The 22,864-nt window shown below is 37.0% G+C and overlaps 1 protein-coding gene across 1 annotated transcript in view; it reads right to left on the bottom strand.

The window, feature by feature from the left end:
• DNTT (DNA nucleotidylexotransferase) overlaps positions 1-19,138 on the bottom strand; it is a 93,370-nt gene extending 74,232 nt beyond the window's left edge. Inside the window, exons 1-3 of the mRNA XM_074591050.1 lie at positions 18,936-19,138; positions 15,355-15,529; positions 8,852-8,977 (exon numbers count right to left, since the gene is read on the bottom strand). Of these exons, the coding sequence (XP_074447151.1) occupies positions 8,852-8,977; positions 15,355-15,529; positions 18,936-19,138 (504 nt within the window). The remainder of the gene's footprint in view (positions 1-8,851; positions 8,978-15,354; positions 15,530-18,935) is intronic.
• Between the last annotated feature and the right edge of the window lie 3,726 nt (positions 19,139-22,864).

Genomic DNA, 22,864 nt, shown 5'->3' with positions numbered 1-22,864 from the left:
CTTCTTAAAATTTAATGTACCTTTCACAGTGAATGTATATTATGAACGTATTACATTTCATTGGTCAGTTCCAGAAAAATGATTTGTTGCGTTGTTCAGATTATAAACATTATAGTCTCATTGAAGCAAAATGAAGGTTTTAATCAAAATCTTCTAGAAAATGTTGTCTCTACTGACCCTACGATTTGCAAAACTTTCCTCTTAACAAATCAAAAATATGAGATCTGAATTGGTTTGACAGTATCTCTTTGGAAGAAATAGGTACCTTAGATGAAACAAACACTTCACTTTCCTTTTTTTTTTTTTTTCCTGTGCTACCATGTTAAAGTGTGTAAAAACAGTTAATTAGGGCTTGCTACAGAGAATTTTCTTTGTTCTGTATCCTCAGTATAACTTCCCTCCTTGATTTCTCTGAGAATCAGTCACCTATTGTCCATCTCACTGGAAGAATCCTCCCCTTAGCTGCATATTTATTTACCAGCTACCCCAATTACCCTGATTAGTAAGTGCTCTGAATGCCATTTTCATAACATTTCATGGAAGACCTCTTGAGATAGAGAGCTGTTTAACAAGATGCTTGATCTGGAAGTTTCTACCACTATTTACATTCTATTAGCCCTTGGGTATAAGGAATCAAAGGGAGGGGAGAGAACACTCCTTTGAGGGGGGGAGGAGAGGGAGGGAACAAAAAAAAAAAACAAACCACACACAAAAAACCCCAAAAGAATATTCAGTTACAAAAATAGTGCACAAAACCCTTCCTTCCTTACAGCTGCCTTTAAAGTTCTTGCAGTGGCTAATTGTTGGATTTATTCAATTGCTATTCTTTTTTCTTCTTTCCTACATTTAAGATCTTTATTTGCTTGACAGATTATGTTGTATTTAATTATATACTTTTTGGTTAAAGACAGGTGCACATTATAGTTCCTATCTGGAAAGAAAACTAATGCAGAAAAAGGGGAAACTACTAATTTGAGGTCACAAGCAACATGGCTTCATCCCAGTTTGCATATGGAAGAAAAAACACAGCATACACAGTACTGCAAAGTAAATGGAGAAATACATTTCACAAGCGGGGTGACAGGAGTCAGGCGTTTCCTCTGCTGTGGTTTTTTTTGGATATTCTTCCCAGTTCTTATTCTTTTTATTCTTGATCAGCTTCAAAGATTCTTTCCTATTGTGCAGTAGAAGGTGCTAATTCTTGCCTTAAGAGAGGTTTACAGTTCTATTCCCCAAATTATGATCACTTTTGCTTCCTTTTTCTCTCTTTACAATTTGTCCCCCGTCAATACTCAAGAAATCAGTGTCTGGCAAGAAATTTCTTACTCTGGTTAACACTAGCAGGATTAATCAGGGGACAGAACCAAAAAGGTATAGTTGCTACCTTCTTGTTAAAATAGTCTATGCAGGCAAAACAGACAGAAAACACTTCTCGCAAGTACCTGCTCAGCAGTATGTAGTAATGACAGAGACCGGCAAAGTCATCTTCTTGATTAGGAGGCTCAAAAACTCTAGGGATGTTTTTTCTCACTCCCAACAGGCGGCCTTCTCACACACACATTTAAATAGATGTATTCTACACTGAATAATCAGCCTTCATGATAAATGTCTGCATATACCAGCAGCACTGCTGTTTTAGAGAGGTATTGGCCCCTTCCTACTAGCGGGAGGGCAGTTTTCAGAAAAGCTGTGTCACCACCATTATTGAAAAAGACAATCACATGTAGCGTTTTACTCAGAGGCTGTTGACAGTCAATGAGAAAATACAATCAAAGCATGTTTATCATTCTAGTTTGCATTTTTCAGTGTTTTCCTGCCTTTGCAAAGCTCATTAAGCTGTTTTAAATAAACAATTAAATAGTATTGAATATTCATTATTCCGGTACAAAACATTGCTTGCAAATGCTGCAATTAATTACAGATCTGTCCTTTTACATAAAGCTGCTTTTGACATTCTTTTTGATAAAATCTTTCTGCTTTAAAAAAAGAAAGCAACTGATTCCAAGTGGAGTTGCTGTCTACTGAATATTATAGTCCATATAGAATAATATTCCAGAGAGAAAAAGCACATGAAACTCCTATATTAGCTGAGAAAAAACGTGCAATCTACTAGATCTCTCGTGAAATCTACTTATGGTGATATAAAAAAGGAGAGTTACTGACCCCTCATTTATTCTAAATATTCGTATTTCTTACATTAAGCACCTCACCATCTTTTTATCAATCAGGTCAATACTCAGATTGCCCGTTTAAAAGGTTTAACAGGAAACTAAATTTCCAAAGATTTCCAACATGTGGGTTTTTAATAATCTCCAGGCTATTCTGCAGGGGCTGCTCTAATTAAATGTGAAAGATAGCTGGGCTACAATTCAGTTCTTCAGTTATTGCAAATTTTCCATCTGTATCAGAAATTGTAAAATGTACGTTGGTGAGATTTGGGCTATGGAAAAACTTGGGGATGTAATGGACTTCCAGATCCCAGCAGGTCAGATACAAAAGTACCCAAAGATTTTGTTGAATTATGTTAAAAATAAGGAAGAGCATGGATGTACTGACAGAAATTTTGCAGCTCATTTAATATCCAGTATTTAAGAACCAATAAGATAAAATATCATTAACAAAGCAAAGTTACCAGTAATCGTCTTGCACATATAAAAATGCACACTAAAGTATTATATTATAAACACTAAAAACCAGAAGACAGAAGTCAACACAAAGAGAAAGATTCTCAACAAATACATAAGAATGATTCTCAGAAAAAAATGGCAATCAATAATGCTATGCTGGTTTTTGACTGCTGATCAGATAACCCAACAACTTTCAACATGAATACCAGAGCACGAGTCTACTCACATTCAGAAAAGCAAAGGAAGCCAATGGTCCCATGCCATGCCTCATCCTACCCTGCTTGTTTCAACAAGATTGTCAGAGCAGTTCCATTGCTACTTACAAAATAGTCTTTAATAACTTCAGTTTAAGACTCTGCAAGAACAGACATCACCAATATTATACCACCAAGAACATATTTTAAATCTAATCTGTTTTTTAAAGAAAGCATTACAGCTTCGTGGTCAGGGCGCTTGTCTTATTCCCATGCCTACACCCACTGCTCCTCTGCCGTGTGACCTTGGAAAGCTGCCTCAGATCTCCCTGCCATTGTTTCCCTTGCTATCTTTCATTTGCTGTCTACGAGGGTTGTGAACTCTCCAGGCTTGAATTGTCTTTTACAATGTGTTTGTACAGCATCTCTTATAAAAAAGGCCTCTATCTTACTTGAGCCTGGAAATGCTACTGCAGCACAAATAAAAAAAATAATAACATACCATTGTACAGGTGAACTTAATCTGCTGAAGAGCTAAATAGCAAAGTTTGCTAAACAAACAAAGAAAAAAAAATCCTACATGATACCTGGCTGAAGGGCTATTACACTCAGAACACCAATTTGAGTTAAATTGCTTTTCCTCTCAATCCCTGTTTTCTACTTGAAGTTTATTTAGTAAGTCGTAAATCCAAAGGGTGGGTCCTAGTTCTCACCACATTGCTGTTGCCAGTGGTTGGTGTCCATTGAAAATGGATCAAAGTGATTTTAAAGAGATTTAGACCAAATCATTCATTCAAATAATTTTCTTCACACTTTTCCCAGTGTAAATCCTAATTTCATCTGTCAATGGGAAGAAACAGGGCATGTGAATACCTTTTATATAGGCAGAGAGAGAAAATAAATACTTTCAGGTGCTTATTTCAAGGAGAATTAAGCAATCTGAGCCAACCTGTAGTGTTGACTATAGTGATTTCCAAATAAATAAAATGATCAATTTTTGTTCAATTGGAATTATTTTAATTTTATTTTTGGTATCTGAACTGAAAAGCCCAATACTTGCCCAGGTCCAAAGATATTATCACGTCATCTTACATCAGCTCAAGAAACAAAGGAGCTGAGTGAATAAGAGTAATAGCATAATGTGCACAATCTCAGGTTCCTTGTATTCACACTGTTATTAGAAATAAATATCTGTTAGCACCAGCTGCCTCTCGTATTAACCAATAATAACAGGTTCATTTCTTACAACAGAAAATAGTACTCTTGAGAAGTTTCCATATTTTTCCGCATAATGTGAAAGAAAACAAGACAATTATGAGAAAAGATTTGCTGACAGAGCACAAAAATGCAGTTACAGTGTCAATCACATAACACCGCCCTAGATAAAAACACGTGGAGTAATAAGAAAGACAAAATGCTAAATGCATACTACACAGATTAATATGGTCAAAGAAAGCAGCATAGACTTCATGTATACGTAGAAATTTGGGCTAGCAAAAAGTGCAGGTGTATTTATATCCTGTCTGTATTTTAGGGAGCACCCTCCCACTTACCTTAAAAATGAGAAGAGACATTTCCTCCTTCAACCAAACCACCAGTTCATTTTGGATAGGTATACAGTTCACATATATTTATAAAATTTGCAATTTTGATGCAATGTCTGGAGAATTTTTACTGAGGTAAGCTATGTCAGTAAAACAGTACCTGTTATTAAGACTATGCGTTCAGTTAGTGGTTTTCTACCTATAGAGCTCCCAACTTCATTATAAAATTAAAGTTGAGGTTCTCCTGAGGTCTGTTTTAAAATGGAATAATAATAAATGCTTGAGCCCCTGGCATAACTGATACGTGCTTCTGTAGGATAAAAAACAAAAGCAAATAAAAAAAGGATTTTTTTTTTTTTCCCTCTAACAGAGTGGAAAGGAAACCAGGCATCTTTCCCATGCTAAACATCCACATTCTCATTACCATGAGTAACAGCCAAAGCGGAGTAACATTCAGTAGCATTAGCAATAAGCTTCAGAATCACAGAACCATTTTCCTCTGACTTAATTAGTTTCTTCTGTAAGAATTAAATTGTATTTTCCTCACAGAAGAATGTCTTTCTGAATTTCACTGCAGTCTGGTATTAATATTCAAATCCAACAACCCCTCTCGGGCACAGCAGAATGACTCCATTTATTTTACCACATGAAAACACAATGCAGCCTCCAAGTGTATATTTTCAGTGCGAGAGGGGGAGGATGGCTAGCTATTTACAAGGGAGCCAGAGAACAGTATTGTAATATTATATTCCATAATAACATTAATGTTTAAGACAAACATAAAGGAAGCATGCTAAGGTACAGCCTCCGGTGAAATGATTTGCCCTTTTGTTTTGTGTCTTTAGGCATCTGAACAGCTACAGTTCACCTGTGGAGCCAGGGCTACACGTTCAGGTGCGTTCCTGAAGCGTCCAAATCAGTAAAGCTCGTAGCAGTGGTGGTTCTCAATCTCTGTGCCATGAGGCCACAGTATGCGACGCACAGTGACACAAAGACTGCATGAGGCCCCACAAGTCTGAAGTGGTTGCATTTCTCCTCCATGAACTGACACACAATGCCACTGTCTCCTCCTTGGCACGCAATTTGGCACACTTAGTCTATTCGCACGACAGGCCTTGCTACTACTCAATGGCTTATAAAAAATTAGTTTGCATAGGATTTGCCCCATACTGAACAGAGTCATGAAACCTTCACATCTGCACAGTCTTTGCCAACCCTTCTGTAGCTTCTTACATGATGTAAAACTGGTTTGTTGCGTCTTCCTGTAAGTTATTTTCTGGCTATTACAATAGAAAGGAAACGAGACAACTGAACACAGAAATCATCTAGTGTGTTAAACGACCACATTGTCCTCATGAGCTCTCATTTAATATCTCTGGTATTTGCTTTAAGTAAATGGGCTTTCAGGGTAAAATATATACAGAACAGGACTCAAGAATAAAACCGATCACTAATTACCAATTTCTCCAGAAACCAAGTCTCCAAAAGCGTCTCTCCCAAGAAATCGGCACATCACTGCCCGTAAGTGGCTGTTTTCCTGCTCTTCTGAAAAGACTGAAAGATGTCAAACATAACTACTACTCTTTCTCAAACATAACTACTACTCATTTGAAAGAGGAATTTGATACATGGTATCAGGGCAAAGTCCAGTAAAAGGAAGAATCCATGAGTTCATCCAAGAACACATAAGCAAATAATAGCTTTGTGCCCCTGTTATAGGCAAGATAGAAATACATTATTTTCAAGCTAACAAAACAAAACAGAAAATCTGTAAGAAAAAGGAACAACCCTGGTTCATAGAATAAAGTTGTTATAACAAAATACTATCATCAACACATAATTCAAGATGGTTTGGACCTAATTTTCAGGATGTACAGCATTGAGCCAGGGAAAATCTGTCATTTAATGGTTGGCTGCCCACAGCATGCACAAGTGAATTATACCAATGCTTCAGTGCATTTGCTAAGTGCTCGCACTGAAAAATCTGTTGAAACACTTTTATTTGAGAACGTGAATTACAGGTTTAATACAAGACCGACAAAACAACAGCAAAACTGAAAATCAGGCTCCTGTGATGTGAGGCAGACTAACTGGCAGGCCTCCAGAGAATGGGCAGCTCTTGCAGTCCATAAACACTCAAGCCTTCAGCTGTCCTTGCAAGCTTTGGTTGTGAGGAAAAGGAGCAACAGCCATAAGGATTACATTACAACTGTCAAGGTGCAGATGCTAGACAGGCTCATACGCATTATCAACTTGGCCAGTACCACCTCCAGAAATAAAATACAGCATGAACTCAGAACTGTTATTCTCAAAGTACGAGGCTGAGAAACTGCCACCTTTGTCACTACGAAACCTCATTTCTACCCAGACTCGGAAGTGTTTGATATATAGGATAGCAGAAGGGACTCTCAGTGCTTCAGTCATCGAACTGCCCTGCTTCTAATGCGTTCAGCTAAACTAATTTATCAAATACAATTTGTGATCTGACATTAAGACTGCTGCAGTGATAAACCTGGAAGTAATTTAGGGACTGCCTCTCTGCAAAACACAGGTATAACAGCAATCATTCAATAAATATGTTGCTGCTATCATAGTTTTCATTTGAACTGAATCTCAGACTAAATTCAGGTAATTCAACTGCTGGAAGACGAACTATATATTCACTAGAGTTATAGCACTCAGTCCTTGAAAATGGAAAAACACTGTGTGATTTTACAAATAAAGATATTAGATATTTCAAAATTTTAAAATAATTTTAAAAGATATCTTTAAAAAGGGAACTACCATATTCTAGACCTTTTTGTCATCAGAATGTTAATGATAATTAAAAATCAACAGCTTTGTGCCTTCCAGGAGCAGCCATTGTACTTTGCCATTATCCATCACAATTACTTTTGATTTTTTACCTTCAGCATTACTGACAAAACATCCTACTACAGAAAATTCAATAAAGAGCTAGACTCCCACATTCCACTGTTTTCACGAAGCGTAGAACTAAGCCACTTACTTCCTATTTCTCCAAGAAGGCTGGTATTTTACAGATTCTTTGGGTCACACTATATTTTGTCTGATGCCTTCCCCTACAGCAGCATGTGTTTGATATTTGTAAACAGTGAAAAAGCATGACTGCTTTCAACAGGCTAAACGGTAACATTCTCACCCTTGTTTTTCTAGCAGGACCTGGGGCATGATACTCATTTCAAAAGAAGCAGTTTTGAGAATGTTGGAATCATTGGGGTTGGAAGGGAGCTCAGGTGGTCTCTAGTCCAACCTCAGGCTCAGAGCAGGGTCAAAATTCAATTCCCATCAGGTTTCTCAAAAAGGGAATTTTTTTTCTTAAATAAGCAAACAGTTTAAACTACTTGAGTACCATAAACAGTATTATATAATTGGTATAATTGATGATTATTTCAAAGCATCACTACGAGGCAGAATTTAGGCTGTTTAATTTTTAACTGTGCATTCCCAGATCAAGACATTTTGGAGTTGCTCTTAGGTTTATCTATATTTCTGAATTCCCAGAGGTTTTAGTATTTACCTTGTAAATGTTTTTTATTCTCAAATTACTGGTATCTGTTGTTATTCTTTTTATATAGATCGTACAAATAATATTTACTTGAAACATTTGAGCGTATTTATAGGCAGACACACAAAGTAAAAGCATAAAAATTATAAATTAAAAAAAAACTTTAGGAAGATGACAGGGTGTTTCTTATTATAGTTGAAAGGTATGAATGTAACTATGCCAGATTTATTCAGACAATACTACAGTTGAGTCTCTGTGTCAAATATTTCCTATTGAATAGTTGTCACTGAGTATCTAAAGCCAGCCAAGAGGAGCCATTAGGCACAATAACTTAAGAGGAATTTAGACCAGGTGACTCGGGCTCTTCATACCTACTGAACTGTGTAATGTTATGAGCATTAAATAGGATATATGACATTCTCTAAGAGTCTATTTAACTAGACAATTTAAGGTGTTTTTTCATCATGTTAAAGTAATTACATTGATCATGCAATCTGTTTTCATAACTAAGCAATTGTGAAAAACCAAAGCTTACAACCACACTTTGAAGAACTGAACACTTAGGCAAAAGAGAAGGCAGCACAGCGATTTTGAAGTATCTTGGACTGACCTAAACCAAACTTTTGCTTATCATTACTTCCAACTTGTCAAATAAGACCATGATGAGAGGCTAAAAGACATTTTCAGAATATTGTTTGTCATTTGTTTTAAAAATTCATGTGTTTACAAGCTATTAGCGTATTTAAAGATCCACGGTGTTAAGCTTTCAGCAGTACTCAAAGAATGTAATTAAGCTTGCACTCAATTTTAATTTAAGTATGGCAGATTTATAACTTTTAAAAATTGTTATCATTATGCTTCCTGTTTAACTCGTGAATTTGCCATAGAAAATATTGATGCAAGCACTGTATTAATTATTTTACTTATGCTAGTTTTATTTAATGATAGAATAATTATTACCGTGAATTTCTTGTTGTAGTTATTTAAAGTTGTCTTCCTTTGGCATGAATACTCAGATACTTTGCTTGCAATAAATGATGGCACTTCTGATTCAGGTGTATTCAAAGGAGGAGACTGATCCTGTTCCTAACAAGAAAAAAAAAAGGGGGGGGGGGGAAGAAGGGTTAGTGACACACCTGTCAAATAGCTTAAAACGCAAAAAATACATTACATGAGCCCAAAATATGTACCTTTAAAGAGAATAATAACGCTCCTACCATCTTCCTAGGAAAAACATTTAATTTCATGTTGGCTGCACTGACAATAGCAGTTCATCTGGTGATTACTGTGGGGTTTTTTTTCATTTTCTGCAGTAAATTCTTGCAGGGAGCTTTCAATAGCACTGTCATTAAAAAAAAAAAGCATCTTTCTACATGGTAAGTCTCTCTACTACTACTCTTATTATTGCAGTAAGATTGAAAAACTACAAAGCTTTAAGAGCAGATAAGCTTGAAAGAACAGAGAATTTTCCCAGAAAACACTAGATGATTCAATATAAGATCAGGGATATTAGACCAAGGAGAAAATAAAAATAGAGATGCTCAAATAACTGACTTTTTCAATCTGCAGCTAAATTCAGTGGTGGAAGAAAAAAGTTTGTATGACTTCAAAATAAACCTTTCCCCTTTTCCAGGTGAAATAAAAGAAAAATTTTTTGGTTTGGATTTAATTCATTAAGCTAAATGTTCTATTTTGGGGTCATTATAAAGCAAAGGAAACATTTACAAACAGCCATGGAAGAGTCACCTCCATCCTTTCATCCGACAGCCTGTGTTCACCTTCTGATGTGGTTCCTCACTCAGCCCCTTCTGTACATGCTGATCCAATTCAGACATCATTTTTAGGTGTTGACTGGAGCAAGGAAAAGGAACCAGGTGCCAAATCTTAAATGGCAGTTTCCCAAGCACCAGGTCACCTACATGCTCGTTTGGTTTTCACCTAATTTTGCTCTATGCAAAATCAACCAAGATCAACAAAAAAGTCTGTGGGCAACCCAGCCCAGCAGAGTGGGAAGGGAATGCTCCTGAAGGCAGGATACACAGAGTCATACGCCCATTGGCAAGAGAGTCCTGAGCATGAGTCTTCAACATGCGAGTGTTCTGACCAGTGAGCAACTGGAAAAAGACAATCTTGTACCAGCTTTTCTGCTGCTTTATATGCCCAGTCCTTTAATTCTTTTGCTTTCATTGAAAGTGCCCAAATCTGAAATACTCTAGAAACACCCAAAGTGTTCTCAGCATTTCTGTGTATTTTTTGCTATTTGTCATTTTGTCTGAAAACATTTGGCAGACCTGTCAAAAATGTATTGCACTATCCAAAAGCCACAGGGAAACGGCTCAACAGCAACAACAGAAAATATCACAAAGATACATGGAGGAAATTTTCACCCCGATAATGGAACGATGAGCCCTTTCTCCCCTGTACCCAAAGACATGCAGACATAAAGCTGGCATCTGTGCTAGGCAAGCCTATAAATATGCGTATGTGCCTTCACACACACAACTCCCACGTATAATTTCATGCTAAATTGCCTTTGTATTTGATACAGAGTAGTTAAATAACAGTATTCACACACACAAAAAAGGCATTTGCTTGCACAGCTGAAGGAGCAGTGAATTATATGGCAGTTTTCATAGTACACACTGAAAGGAAGGAAGCTATTTTATGTGTAAGACCACTCTTGGGAATAACTGAAAGGGGTTTTAGCCAGGATCAACAGCACAACTCATCCACTTTTGCACACATTCATGAATTATACTTTAAAAGTGATTTTAAATCATATAAACTATTATTGATTACAGATAATACACTGCTTGAAATGATAGTGCCAGCTGCAAATACTGTGAACAAACAGAACATTACTGAATAGAATATATAACAAGTTATTATCTTCATTAGGACATAGACACACAAAGAACAAGAGCCCTACACGTAGCATTACCTGGCATTGTGGATGAGAGCAAAATTAATGCAAAAACTCTATGTGTTTAAAAGGGTGATAGACTGTTCCTGCCTTAGCAAAGGTATTCGAGCATTTTTCTTAATCAGTAATAGTTATGCTTTTAATTAACAGGACTTGATTATATATAACAACAGAAGAAACTTCAGCTAGAAATCAACAGCAAAAACATCTAGCAAACAGTAATTACTATAGTCTGATTTGTAGGGAATATTATGATGCCTGCATGAGAACTAGACAGCTGATTTCCTATCATCAGCAGTACATAGCAACAGGATTGATACTGCTTTTTGGTGGGAAGACCAGATGGGCTAGAATCATTTGTACAGATTATGGGACAAACCTCAAGTTTCATCTAGTAGCAATTACAGTGTAGAACAAGCAATCCTGGAAACTCACACTACCTCAAAATAATTTGTAGTACTGGGAAGAAACAAGTACGGATATGAGAAAAATGTAAGCATTGAAATTCCTTTTTTTTGCAGATAACTCCACTACATTAAAATACAATTATGGTACGCTGCACAGGTGCAACCACTGAAAAATATCCAAATGTCTAGGCTACTTAATTGCTAGAGCTAGTCAGAGTTTGTACCCCACATCCAGGCGGCAGTAACAGTGAATGGCACTGCTGCTCCTCCCCAGTGACATTTTCCACACAGCATAAGCAGGAAAATCAGCCTGTACCACTAGCATCAGTCTGTACACCAGAGAGACTTAGTTGCAGAATTAATCTTGTAGGGGACTACTTTGCTCTTTGTCAAACTATTTTTTTTTAATATGCAAACAAAGAAGTATAATGACATAGAAAATAACAAAACAAAGAGAAAGAAAATGGAGCAGCAGTGAATAAGGTGTGCAGATACTAGAGACTCTGTCAGGCCGCATTATTCAACAGCCACAGCTTTGTAAAGTCCAGACAGCACTGATCGAACAATAAGTTCTGCTGATATCCAGCATTTTATGAAGAGAAGGCAGCCAGTTTATAAGCTTCATTTTATTTTCTGGCAAACTCTGACTGTCAGTATGAAGGATTTCTTCCATTAGTTAGAGCCTCTCTCTTTCACGGGTAACAGTGTGAGACTCTGGAAAATGTTAAATATGAGTTGCCTGTTACATGATACGGCAAGGGATCAAAAGATGCAGTACTTCCTTTTCCTAATATGGAGGGAAATCCTTTGTTCAAGGAAAAAAAAAAAATCTCTTTTCCTTTCTAAGAAAAATAACTAACTAACAGCTTTTGGGTTCTGACTGAGGAAAAGGCAGATGAGACACAGTCACAGCAGAGTTCCTAATGCTGCTGAGGATGCACCCACTTAGGGTTCTCTTCCTTTCTTTATATCCCTCTGACAGCTTCCCCTCTGCCTCTTTCTTTTCCATTACCCAGGAAACAGCACTACTTTCCAGCATGCGGGGATGCCCTTGCATACACATTAATGTGCGTGTCCTGCTATTGTCCAGAATGCCCATCTACTTGTGGTTGGAAAAGCGTCTCTGGACAAAGGCATTCCTTTGCCAGAAAAATATTTTGATTTCCCTTTAAAGTGGATGTTTGGCTACCACATTTCCATAGCCTATTAAATTAAATGATGGCTATTAACTATGAAAGTAAACTGTTACCAAATGAATCAATAAGAATTCAGACCATCTTGGATCTGGTCACCCAACATTTTACACACTATAAATCACTATAATCAGAGCATCTCTCAGGTCATTCACAACCACTGAAAGGTGTACTTTAATGACAATTGTAATTAATATGTTAGCTAATGGTCTGTAACCCTGACTTTATTCCCCCTGTTTTGCACGGAGAAGGACATTTCTTTTTAGTAATGTATTAAAACAAATGTCCCGAATGAAGAACAACCTTCCAAATAGGCTACTGTAAGATCTGAAAGATGAAATCTTACTGTTATTGATATTAATGGAAATTTTACCACTAACCTACATGTAAGATGAGATTTCACCCAAAACATTCCCCCACTGCAATCTATTCCTTTTACCTCAAAGCCTTCATGGTGTAGCCTAAGTTCAAGGTTCGTTAATTCACTTTCATTTCACATTTTACAAGACTGACATAATGGACCAAATTTGTCTTCATAGAAACTCCAATTAAATTACATTATGTACGAGTTCAGTCTAGTACTTAAAAAGAAAATTAACCTTTACTTCAATCCTTCCTCTTTTCTCAAGGCAGAAAAAAAAAATAATCATGGTGACACTGCAACAATAAAATTATTTTTAAATTTGCTGAACTTCTAGAATTCTTTCTCCTCCTTCCCTGTTTACTTTACAAAAATGTTTTTTACTTTAGAGTGACTATATAATTAAGACTGGTCTTAACTGTAAGCTTTAAAGTTAATGGTACAGCTGTCACTGGCTTGCTCTACATTGGCACTCTACATTTACGTTTCAATAAAAACAGAAGTTTGTACTTGTAGAGCCAGTCTCAAAGTATAATAATGATCTCCTGACAGCGCTGCTACCTTTTTCAGAAGTTTCTGCTCCTGCAGCGTTCCAAAGAGACTTTTATATATAAAAGAAAACTAAGGCAGTTCAACTTGCAATGATCTTCTCATTGATTTAAAAAAAAGAATAAAAAGAAATTAAAAAAAAATTAAAAATTAAGATTCAGTGTCATTGGAAACATTTTGGAGAAAGACAGAGGCATTTCTTGCTTTAAAAATAAAAAAAATTCTATGAAAAGATATTCTCTGAGATATCTGAATCTATAAATCTTCACGCACTGCTGAAATTAAGAACGTACATAAAGGGCAATTTGGTTTACTTTTAATCCTGATGTGAAACTCTCAAAGATCATAAGATTTTGATCATGGTTTGGATTTATTTCTTGTTTAGCGAACTTCATTGCATTTCCAGTATTTGTATTTTTATGACCTGTTTGCCTGTAAGATTACATAATGCAGTAGTTTCAAGTTTCTCAGGTTTTTTTTATTTTGCATTAATTTCTTTGGTCTACGCTCCCTCCAGCAGATTCACTGAAAATATTATAAATATACTGCAAAAATACTTCATTAGAAGGATTGCAAATACAAACATGTTCTGTCATGGAATTATGCTGAGTCTGAGAGCGACAGCTCCATCTGGTGTATTCACTCCTCCCCCCCCGACGTGTTATTAAACAGTAATTCTTACATATAAAATCCTGGAAAATAGTTTCTGGCAATGAAAGATGACTGAAAAAAAATCAATCAGGAGCTACAGTTTTTCTTGGGGAAGGGTGGTATTTATGAGTCATCCTTCAGAATGTAAACATCAGGATGAAGCAGCAGCAAACAGTGCAATATTGCTGTTAAATATTCAGGCATCCTCTGCCTCACAGGAAGGTACACGCTGCGGATCCTGCCGTGGTCCCAGTGTTTATGGGTTTCCCAGTTACCATTTTGCAGAGGGGTCACAGTTCGCACGGACCCGGACCCAGACCCAATAACCCAGACCCTCAGAAATCAGCAGGAATCCCTCTCTTTCCTTCAGAGAGCTTTAGAGCAGACCTATAATTCTCTTGATGTATGAATTAATTTCTTTACCAGCGCACGTTAAATCCATCGTGGTGATGCTGGAGCACAGGCAGAACAAGGAAATGGGTTCACCCTGCTGCAGTGCAGGGTCTATTTCATGGCCCAGCAGCACGTGCTGTCATCGCGCTGGCCACAGCACGCCCCAGCATCCCTAACACACCATCTACCATCTACACACACACACCTAACGCACAATTTACAGTCTGCACTGGGAGTGCTGAATACCACCGCTTCACACTGTGCTCCAATTTGAGAAATTAGCACATAATTTTGTCAGATGTAGATTGGAGGAAAATATGTCATCATCCATTGCTTCAAGGTCAAACACCATTCACCAGATAATCAGCCTGCCATTCACAAGATCCTCTGACTTACGGCTCCCATTGAGAGATAATACAATATAATAAAACCTTTTTTTCTTAGTGGAGTTTTACTTGATGGTGCCAAGTTTGTAATTGCATGTCCACTGACTGCAGCAGCCCTCATTTTACAGGTCCTTCAAGGGCCCAGCAGTTAGCTGATCACTTCCAAACAGCAAAGGTTTTAATATTTTCGTATCGTTTTAAAAAGGCCAAGTATTCCATGAGGAGCCCATTAAAACGCACTGCTCTCAGTGGAATATTTACCATGATGCTGAAGTATTTGTGGAAATACCACAAGTACCACAACAACAGCAAGTGCTTCATTGATGGATATTTTCCCTTTAATAGCACCGTTTTTTTTACAGAAATGATGTATATTACCAGTTTGTAACATGTGGCAGCATAGTAACTTAGCATTACCAGACACTGATATAGAAGGTAATCTTTTTAATCAGTTAAATCTGTGTGAATTACTCATGTAAACTTCAGGGAAAAAAAGTTTTCAAATTCCGAAATTATATCACAAGTATATATGTCTTCAGGTAAAAAAAAATTAAAAAATAAAAAAAACAATCACTGTATTTGCACTGAAGTATCTCTTACCATGAGACGATACTTCATTTCTGAATCAACTGGTCTTCCCGCTTCCATGCAGGCTGTGAACCAGGAGATATCCAGTAGTTCAAACCTGGAGCTGTCGCCCACAGCCTGTCCTCTCAGCCAGTCCAGCACCTCCGGGTAAGAGTTGTTCTCGGCCACAATATGAGTGACAGAGTCACTGTCAAGAAGCACACAAAAAGAAGCTTTCTTTTTTTCCTGAACCCAACCGTGCACAGATACAGAGCTGCTATTTCCATATTTACTTACCATGCACTTCCTGAAAATTGTCGTCTATATTGTACATTAGGATGTGGGAAACAGTTACATTTTCATATCACAATATATCTATTCCAGTCACTGAATTTGCTTTGAGGAAAGACTTTAGCCTGACAGCTCCTGTAAGTGCAGCACTTTCTTTCTTTCAGCATCATTTGCCTTCCGTAAGACACTATCCTATTACACTTTTTTTGCAACTATGAAAATATTTGGCTTGCACAAGCAGTACCATAATGAAAAGGCTGCTTCACAATACCTGACAGCCCCTTTCCAATATTCCAGATCAACGAATGAAGGTTTTACAGTACAAAAAAGTCTGTTAACAATAATTCTTTAAATCTTTACAGCTAGTAATGTATTTTTGTAAATTTAACTTCTCTGCACTTACATTATGCTCTTTACATATGGCATTGTCAAATGTTCGTGACTTGAATCTCATGAATTATGCATTCCATCTAAAGACAACTTCCTTACTACTAAGAGGCCAGTCTCATACAAAACTGATATCTCAGTTTAGTGAATATAAAATTTACAGATTGAGTTATTGTTCAATAGATTATGTGGTGTGCGTTTCTTAAAAATGCAGTAGCACAAAGGTTATCACACCAAGTTTGGGTTGATGTACTAGAATAACATTGGAATGAATCCCATCATAGTTCATGATTAAAAAGACACAGTTCTGCACCTTACACAGGAAAATAGTGGGCAGGGACAAAGTTATGTTTAAAGAAAAAGAATTACATACATACTTAGGATGATCTGTAAATTTCTACCTGGCCTGCTGATATTCTTCATCAAGTTTAGAAAACTACTAACTTGGTAGGAAATTTTGAGTGATTCCTACTGCTCCCCCTCCACACACCCCAGGAAGGTGCTGTCCCCCACAAAGACAGTAACAGATAAAGGAGGAAACTCTTCAGTAAGCCATTAGCACCTCAGTACCTCTGAAATATATGCTAAAATTAACTCATATCTGTCAACAGACTCCTAAACTTCTTGGGGGAAAGACACAGACAGACGGTGTCATTATTTGACTCAGTTTTTATAGAAATAAGCCTAGAATTGGAACATAAATTGTCCTGATGGCAGCTGCCTCCATTTGCGAGCTTCCATAGCTTCCTGCTAGGCCATGCTGCTGACAGCCTTTTGCCTGTACAGTACATTTCAAATAGACCTGTCAGATTGCTTTGCAGCCCTTCTGTAACACCTGGAGAAGCTAAGCCATCAGCCTGTCCAAGCAGACAGGGTACCACTGGTAGAGTATGGACTTCAAAACCGATGTGCGCTAACTATTAAAGGCAAACTGCACAACCTTTCAAAGCAAACTACTTTCTAGGAGGCCAACAAAACCCCTTGGCCTATCCCTAGGACCCCGATTCATACCAATAGTCACTGATTTAACTGCCAAACCGCAATGACAAATACTGGAGTCACCCCATAGAAAACTTATAGTACATTTAATGCATTGGAGAGTTATGTAATATTTTGGAAATATAAGAAATGTATTGAATGTACTGTACTTCAGAAACAGGAAAACTGTCATGGTACAGCACAATCTTTTCTGCCCATATTGTGCAACTTGTCAGAGTCAATCGAAAAAAAAAATTCAAAATCCCAATTTGTTTTAATCTAAAAGATTACAAATCTAGGTTAGGTGAATGTCCATAAAATACTATTGGTTTTATTATTATTTAACCCTGCTAGGCTCTACTTTAATTAAACTGTCACACCTTTACTTGAGTAACAAAAAATAATTCAGTTAGAGACACAGAGCTTCTGCTTCCTGTGGTTTATTTCACTTTATATAAAATATTCATATGTAATGTATCTGTACCAAGCTGCAGATCTGGGAACTTTGCCATCACGCTTGCAGCAGCAGTTTAGCTACTGTGCACCAGTTTCCTCTGGTACCTGTACAGCTGTGCTTTCTTCTTGGCACAGAACATAAAAAACATGGCATTTCCTCTGGTATTTTCAAAAAACAAAAATCAACAGTTAAATAGTTCTGTTTTATCCAGTAGCAGCTAAGCTGAAATTAAACATAACACCTGCCTTGCATACAACTTACAGAAATTCTGAAATATTGGCAATAAATACTTGCGTGTCAAAGCAGCCCAGATAAAGATAAAGCCTCTACTCAGTCCTCAATGGATTGTCAGTGTAGGATTCGGAACAGCCCAGTTCGTGGGTTTTTTTTCCCCTGAGAATTCAATTAGGTTTGTATCATATGCTAATTGCCTACTTCTGTTCAATACCTGCTTGAATCTTGCTTTACAAATTATTTCATCCTCCCTTCTTCCTCAGGCTTTCAAAGTTGATGGGATTGAAAAATCTGTGGAAATGAGCTGTTATAGGGAGGACACAGTTGGATACTATCTGCATACAGATACAGAGAAATGATCAATACTTGGTTTTCTTCCAGCCTCTCAGAGAACCTACATAATGATGCAAGCTTTTGGAAAACTGCATAAGGATATAACTAGTGCTCATGAAAAGCACTGTTTGGAGGAAGGCTTCTTTCAAAATGAGTTGGCTTATTGCAACACCACCAGACAAATCTGCAGCTGAAGTATATTTCTTCACCCTGAAATGCCATATCTGTGGTATTTTACTCCTAGTTTTTTTTTCTCCAATGCTCTTCCAGATTGTACCAACGTATGAGCCAGTAACTTTGAGACTCACGTTAGTGTATTACTCACAGGAAGATTAAATATTAGAATACCAGAGATGTTCTAGAGAAATGCCCCCCTCAACCCACCCCATTTTCCATTCCTGTATATTTAACTTTATTTCATTTCAGGAATTGGCCATTAAGTTTATATTAGTCTTAACCTGACTTCAAGGGGGAAATAAAAATGGTTGATTTAGATCAGCTAATGACATAATTCATTGACTCCAGTGAGACTATACAAATTCATAGAAACATATCACATGAAAAACATTTGCAAGTTCACACCTTACATTTTTTATTTTCCATGTGAGAAGCAGCACACTGAAAAATACAGACATTAAAACTGAGAGACTGACAGACTTAAGATAAACTAGAGCCACGGATTTTAGAGGTTAAAATTTAGAAATTTTGCTAATGTTTGTGTTCTGCCTGCTCTCTGCCCAGAAAACAATAGAAATGAACTATGCTTTAGGAACGCGCACTGAAATCCTGAAGCATCTTTATAGTGGGAAGAGCAAAGTATATCCACCAAATACATAGACAAAACCCAGTCACTTGTATAACTGCATTTATTAAATCAGAATGCTTCAAGCAGCATTACTACATGTTATTTCTATACATATAAACATTTCCCTACCTTAGCTCATTTTCTACTCTGAAACCTTTTCTTCTTGCCAGCTCCATCAAAAACGTCCTTCTGGTCATCCCCATCTTCCTCTGCATAATAAAAATGACAAACTTATTGAACTTTATTTCATAACTGCAGGAAAGGTTTGGGGAATGCATCCCTTTCCGTCTCTTCCCCTGGGAGAATACAGCTGGAGCTCTGATCCTATCCATGACACAAGGTAGAAGTGTTTTCGCTTGGGTAAAAGGGAGATGAGACACTTTCTGCCAGGCAGCAGCTGTATTTAATGTCCCCACCCATTGAAGTAATTTTCTTCTGTTTCCCCTCTGAAATCAAAAACAGGTGCTACACAAGCAGAAACATCACTTGCTTTCTACCAGCTGGGACTTCTTGCACAGAACTACTCCAGACAGGTGGTGCAAATATGCTTTAATTCCTTAAAACAGCCATTACCTATAAAGCCTTTATCCAAATAATATTGATCATAGCAAAATTATCTCAAAATACCAACCAGATCGCTAGCTGGTTTAATGGCCCATTCCATCAATTTCTGCTTTCAAATCTTTTCCAAATCTCACTTTTCCAAGTTGCAGGGCACATTCATTTTCAATTTATTAAAAAGAAATAGAAATATATTTTTCCTATTGTTAGGTAGGAACTATGTCCTAGAATACAACTAAATGACAGTATATCAGTATAGTATATTGTAGAATAGCCTGTACACTTACTACTACTGTGTAATTAATTTGATTAAAAACGGATAGGGTTTTTTTGAGAGCAAACAAAAAAATAAGCATTTGAAATTAAATTTACAATAAAAGAAATCCTTTGCTGTTTTGATACTAAGGCAACAAAAGAGAAAGAGAAAACACTAGCAAATATACCTTTGGCATGCATTGACAACATTGCTGTCTACTATTTGCCCTGAAATACTGCTATTTGTGGCAGGTACAGCCGGGAAAATGTAACTACCCTCCTGCTTTTAAGCACCCAGTGACCTCCAACCAACTACAGAGGAGACTCTGAAGGCTGTGTACCATCTTCTCCTAGAGGACGGGGTATTGGTAATCAGAGAACTACACTAAAATTTGTTGCAGACATTACGTTGGATCCAGTTAGGTAACACCCTGAACTTCCATCAGAGCAAAGTGAGCGCAAACAACCAGGTTTACAGCATGTGCATCTATTTCAGCACAAATCTCCCTCAGCAATAAATATCCCCATTTCCATGTCAAGTTGGATTTTTATTTTTAGTGTAGCAGAGACAGTCCTTCAGAATGTGTCAGAAATGTTATATCTTGCAATTCTCATTGCTCATGTTCAGGGGAGGAAGAAAGCAAGGTAGAAAAATCCTGCTTAAGTTAGATCTATCAATTTTATTTTCAATCACTTTATCACAGATGGATATACAACCCGAGTTAAGGAAAAATGAATCAAAACCTGTTTCCTGCAATTATGGACATGAGTTTAAAATTAAATTATAAAAGTATTACTAACATTTTCCCAGCCCTACATCTCTTGCTGATTCAACTGTATTATCACAGAAACAGTTTTCGTCAGAACAGAAACTAACCATCAAAATTTAATATAGAGCTTTCAACTCTGGGGTCTTCCTGAGGCCATGAAGAAAAAAAAAATATATATATAGTTCAGTATATAGACTAGACTCCAGTCGTTTCTTCCCTTGCCTAAGGATAATCCAGAAGCCAAAATATCTATTCCTCTTTCTGATTCGTAACATTAAAATTGTCAAAATAAATCATTTCAAGGTTATTTTGAAATTATGTGAGGTATTTTCATAGGAACTGGAAAATGGACAAGAAGACTTTAAGAGGCTTAAGCAAAAGAACAGCAGCAAGGAAGAAAAAAAAAAAGTTAATAGTGATGAGTCTGGCATTAAGGCTGAGCAATCTTTTTTGGTTGCTCCGTGTATTTTTTCCAGACTACTAATCAACCATTGAACACTGGCCATCTCCCTGTTTACAGTCTTCCTAGCCTTAGTAAAACGCTTTACTTTATCTCAAGCCCTACCAGGAATAATGTATTTGAGAACAGATTCTTTACATATGTTAAACAAAGTCTTATTTTATGTTATAATTAATTCAGTGCTCTCAAACATGTAAATATAATTTCCCCCAGTGTAACATCAAGATGCTCAGTGCCAGTAAAATCCTTCTGGCATGAAAAATATAAGTTATTATTCCTTCGTGTTACTGTAATAACTCTTGAGCCAGATTTTCAAGGGTATTTAGGTGCCAAAAAACTGCAAACAGAGGCCTACTGGGATTTTCAAAATATCTAAGCAACCTAGGCACCCGTCTCCTTTGGAAATCAATTTCTGGCTTTGAATCTAATGCAAAGAGATTTTCTCTGTCTAGTAAACACAGTATAACAACATGAAAAGGTCTCTGCCAATGATGAAATTTTATTAAACATACCTTCTAAAATTAACAGGATTTCCATATCCCAGATGAGTGAATAACCTACTCTCCCACAACATTACATTATAATATTTTTGGTAGTAGCACAGAAAATAGAATATGCATTAGGGAGAGGGCAAATACAGCAGAGAAAAAGCACGTGTCTTACTTATGACAAAGGAGAAGTATCCCATTATCTCAATCACGACACCACACACAACGTACCTTGCACTCCACCACATACAATTAGTGGCCTAAAACCACAGAAACTTGTAGAAAATTTTCCATCTCAGTACAGTCTCCTGGAGTGCAGAGTAGTTCACAGCCCTGGAGGGAAATCTAGGACAAATTTCCATGTTCTGATGTTCTTGCTGTGGATCAGTTTTGTGCACTATCAAAGGCACAGATTAAGAACAAGACGTACAGAAATCATAGAATGGTTCGGGTTGGAAGGGACCTTAAAGATCATCTAGTTCCAACCCCTCTGCTATAGGCAGGGACACCTCCCACTAGACCAGGCTACTCAAAGCCCCATCCAGCCTGGCCTTGAACACTTTCAGGGATGGGGCATCCACAGCTTCTCTGGGCAACCTGTTCCAGTGTTGATGGGCATTTAAGTAAACAGCTTTCACCACTTGTGATGTCTGTGCCAACAACAGCATCCCAAGCAGTCCTCAAAGCAGTATCTAGTACGCACCTCAGCCTGAAGCCCAGAGTACTGATCTGGCTTCAAAGGGGGTTTCCTTGGGAGGAAAAGTGCAGGAAAATAAAATTTCTGGAAAGAACAGTTCAGCTCCTCCAAATTTCGGTATTCCCACATGCTTTCACTGCATCTTCTTGATTTTTGTCAGATAGTCTTTTAGTGCCCTGCTTTCATGTGAACTGCATTGTAAATATTTTATAAAATGTTATCTACCCATTTTATATAGCTTTCCTGTGAAGAGTAGCGAAAGGTGCTTTTAATACACAGCTGCAGTACGCTAACCTTCAGAGAAAGCATCTCTCAAGCACCATCAATAAAAACTAGAGAAGTGATTGTTTGGATACCTTTTTTTGATTTCACATAGGCTGAACAGTGTTTCACACAGTATTTTTATGCAAGGATTAATTTTTCTTAGCTTTTTCATTTTAAAGTCTTAGGTAATTTAGCATTTTGCAATGAGAAATTTCATGGAAATTTTAAAATCCTTCTGATATTTGCTTTTGTCCAGATATTGCCATGACTTTCCTTCTGTTTAAATTCTGGCTTTTTGGCTGCTGAGTGTTCCCTTTACTGGTGATACCTGTTCTACCAATCTCTCAATGCCTAAAAATAATATGGCAGGTGTTTTTCCTGGTTTTAGTAAAAATTTCATGGAATCCAGTTATATTTTTTAATGAAGTTATTACATAGAAGTTTTCCGAATTTGTACCACTTACACTTAGAGAAAGCACAAACTTGAAGGATGTACATATATACCAAAATATAAAGTATTTAAGAACTTTTTTTGTGAAGTTTTATCTATTACAAACAAGTAC

This window comes from Larus michahellis, chromosome 6, assembly GCF_964199755.1.
Source record: "Larus michahellis chromosome 6, bLarMic1.1, whole genome shotgun sequence".
Classification (NCBI taxonomy): domain Eukaryota; kingdom Metazoa; phylum Chordata; class Aves; order Charadriiformes; family Laridae; genus Larus; species Larus michahellis.
This window is presented reverse-complemented; position numbering and strand designations above follow the sequence as displayed.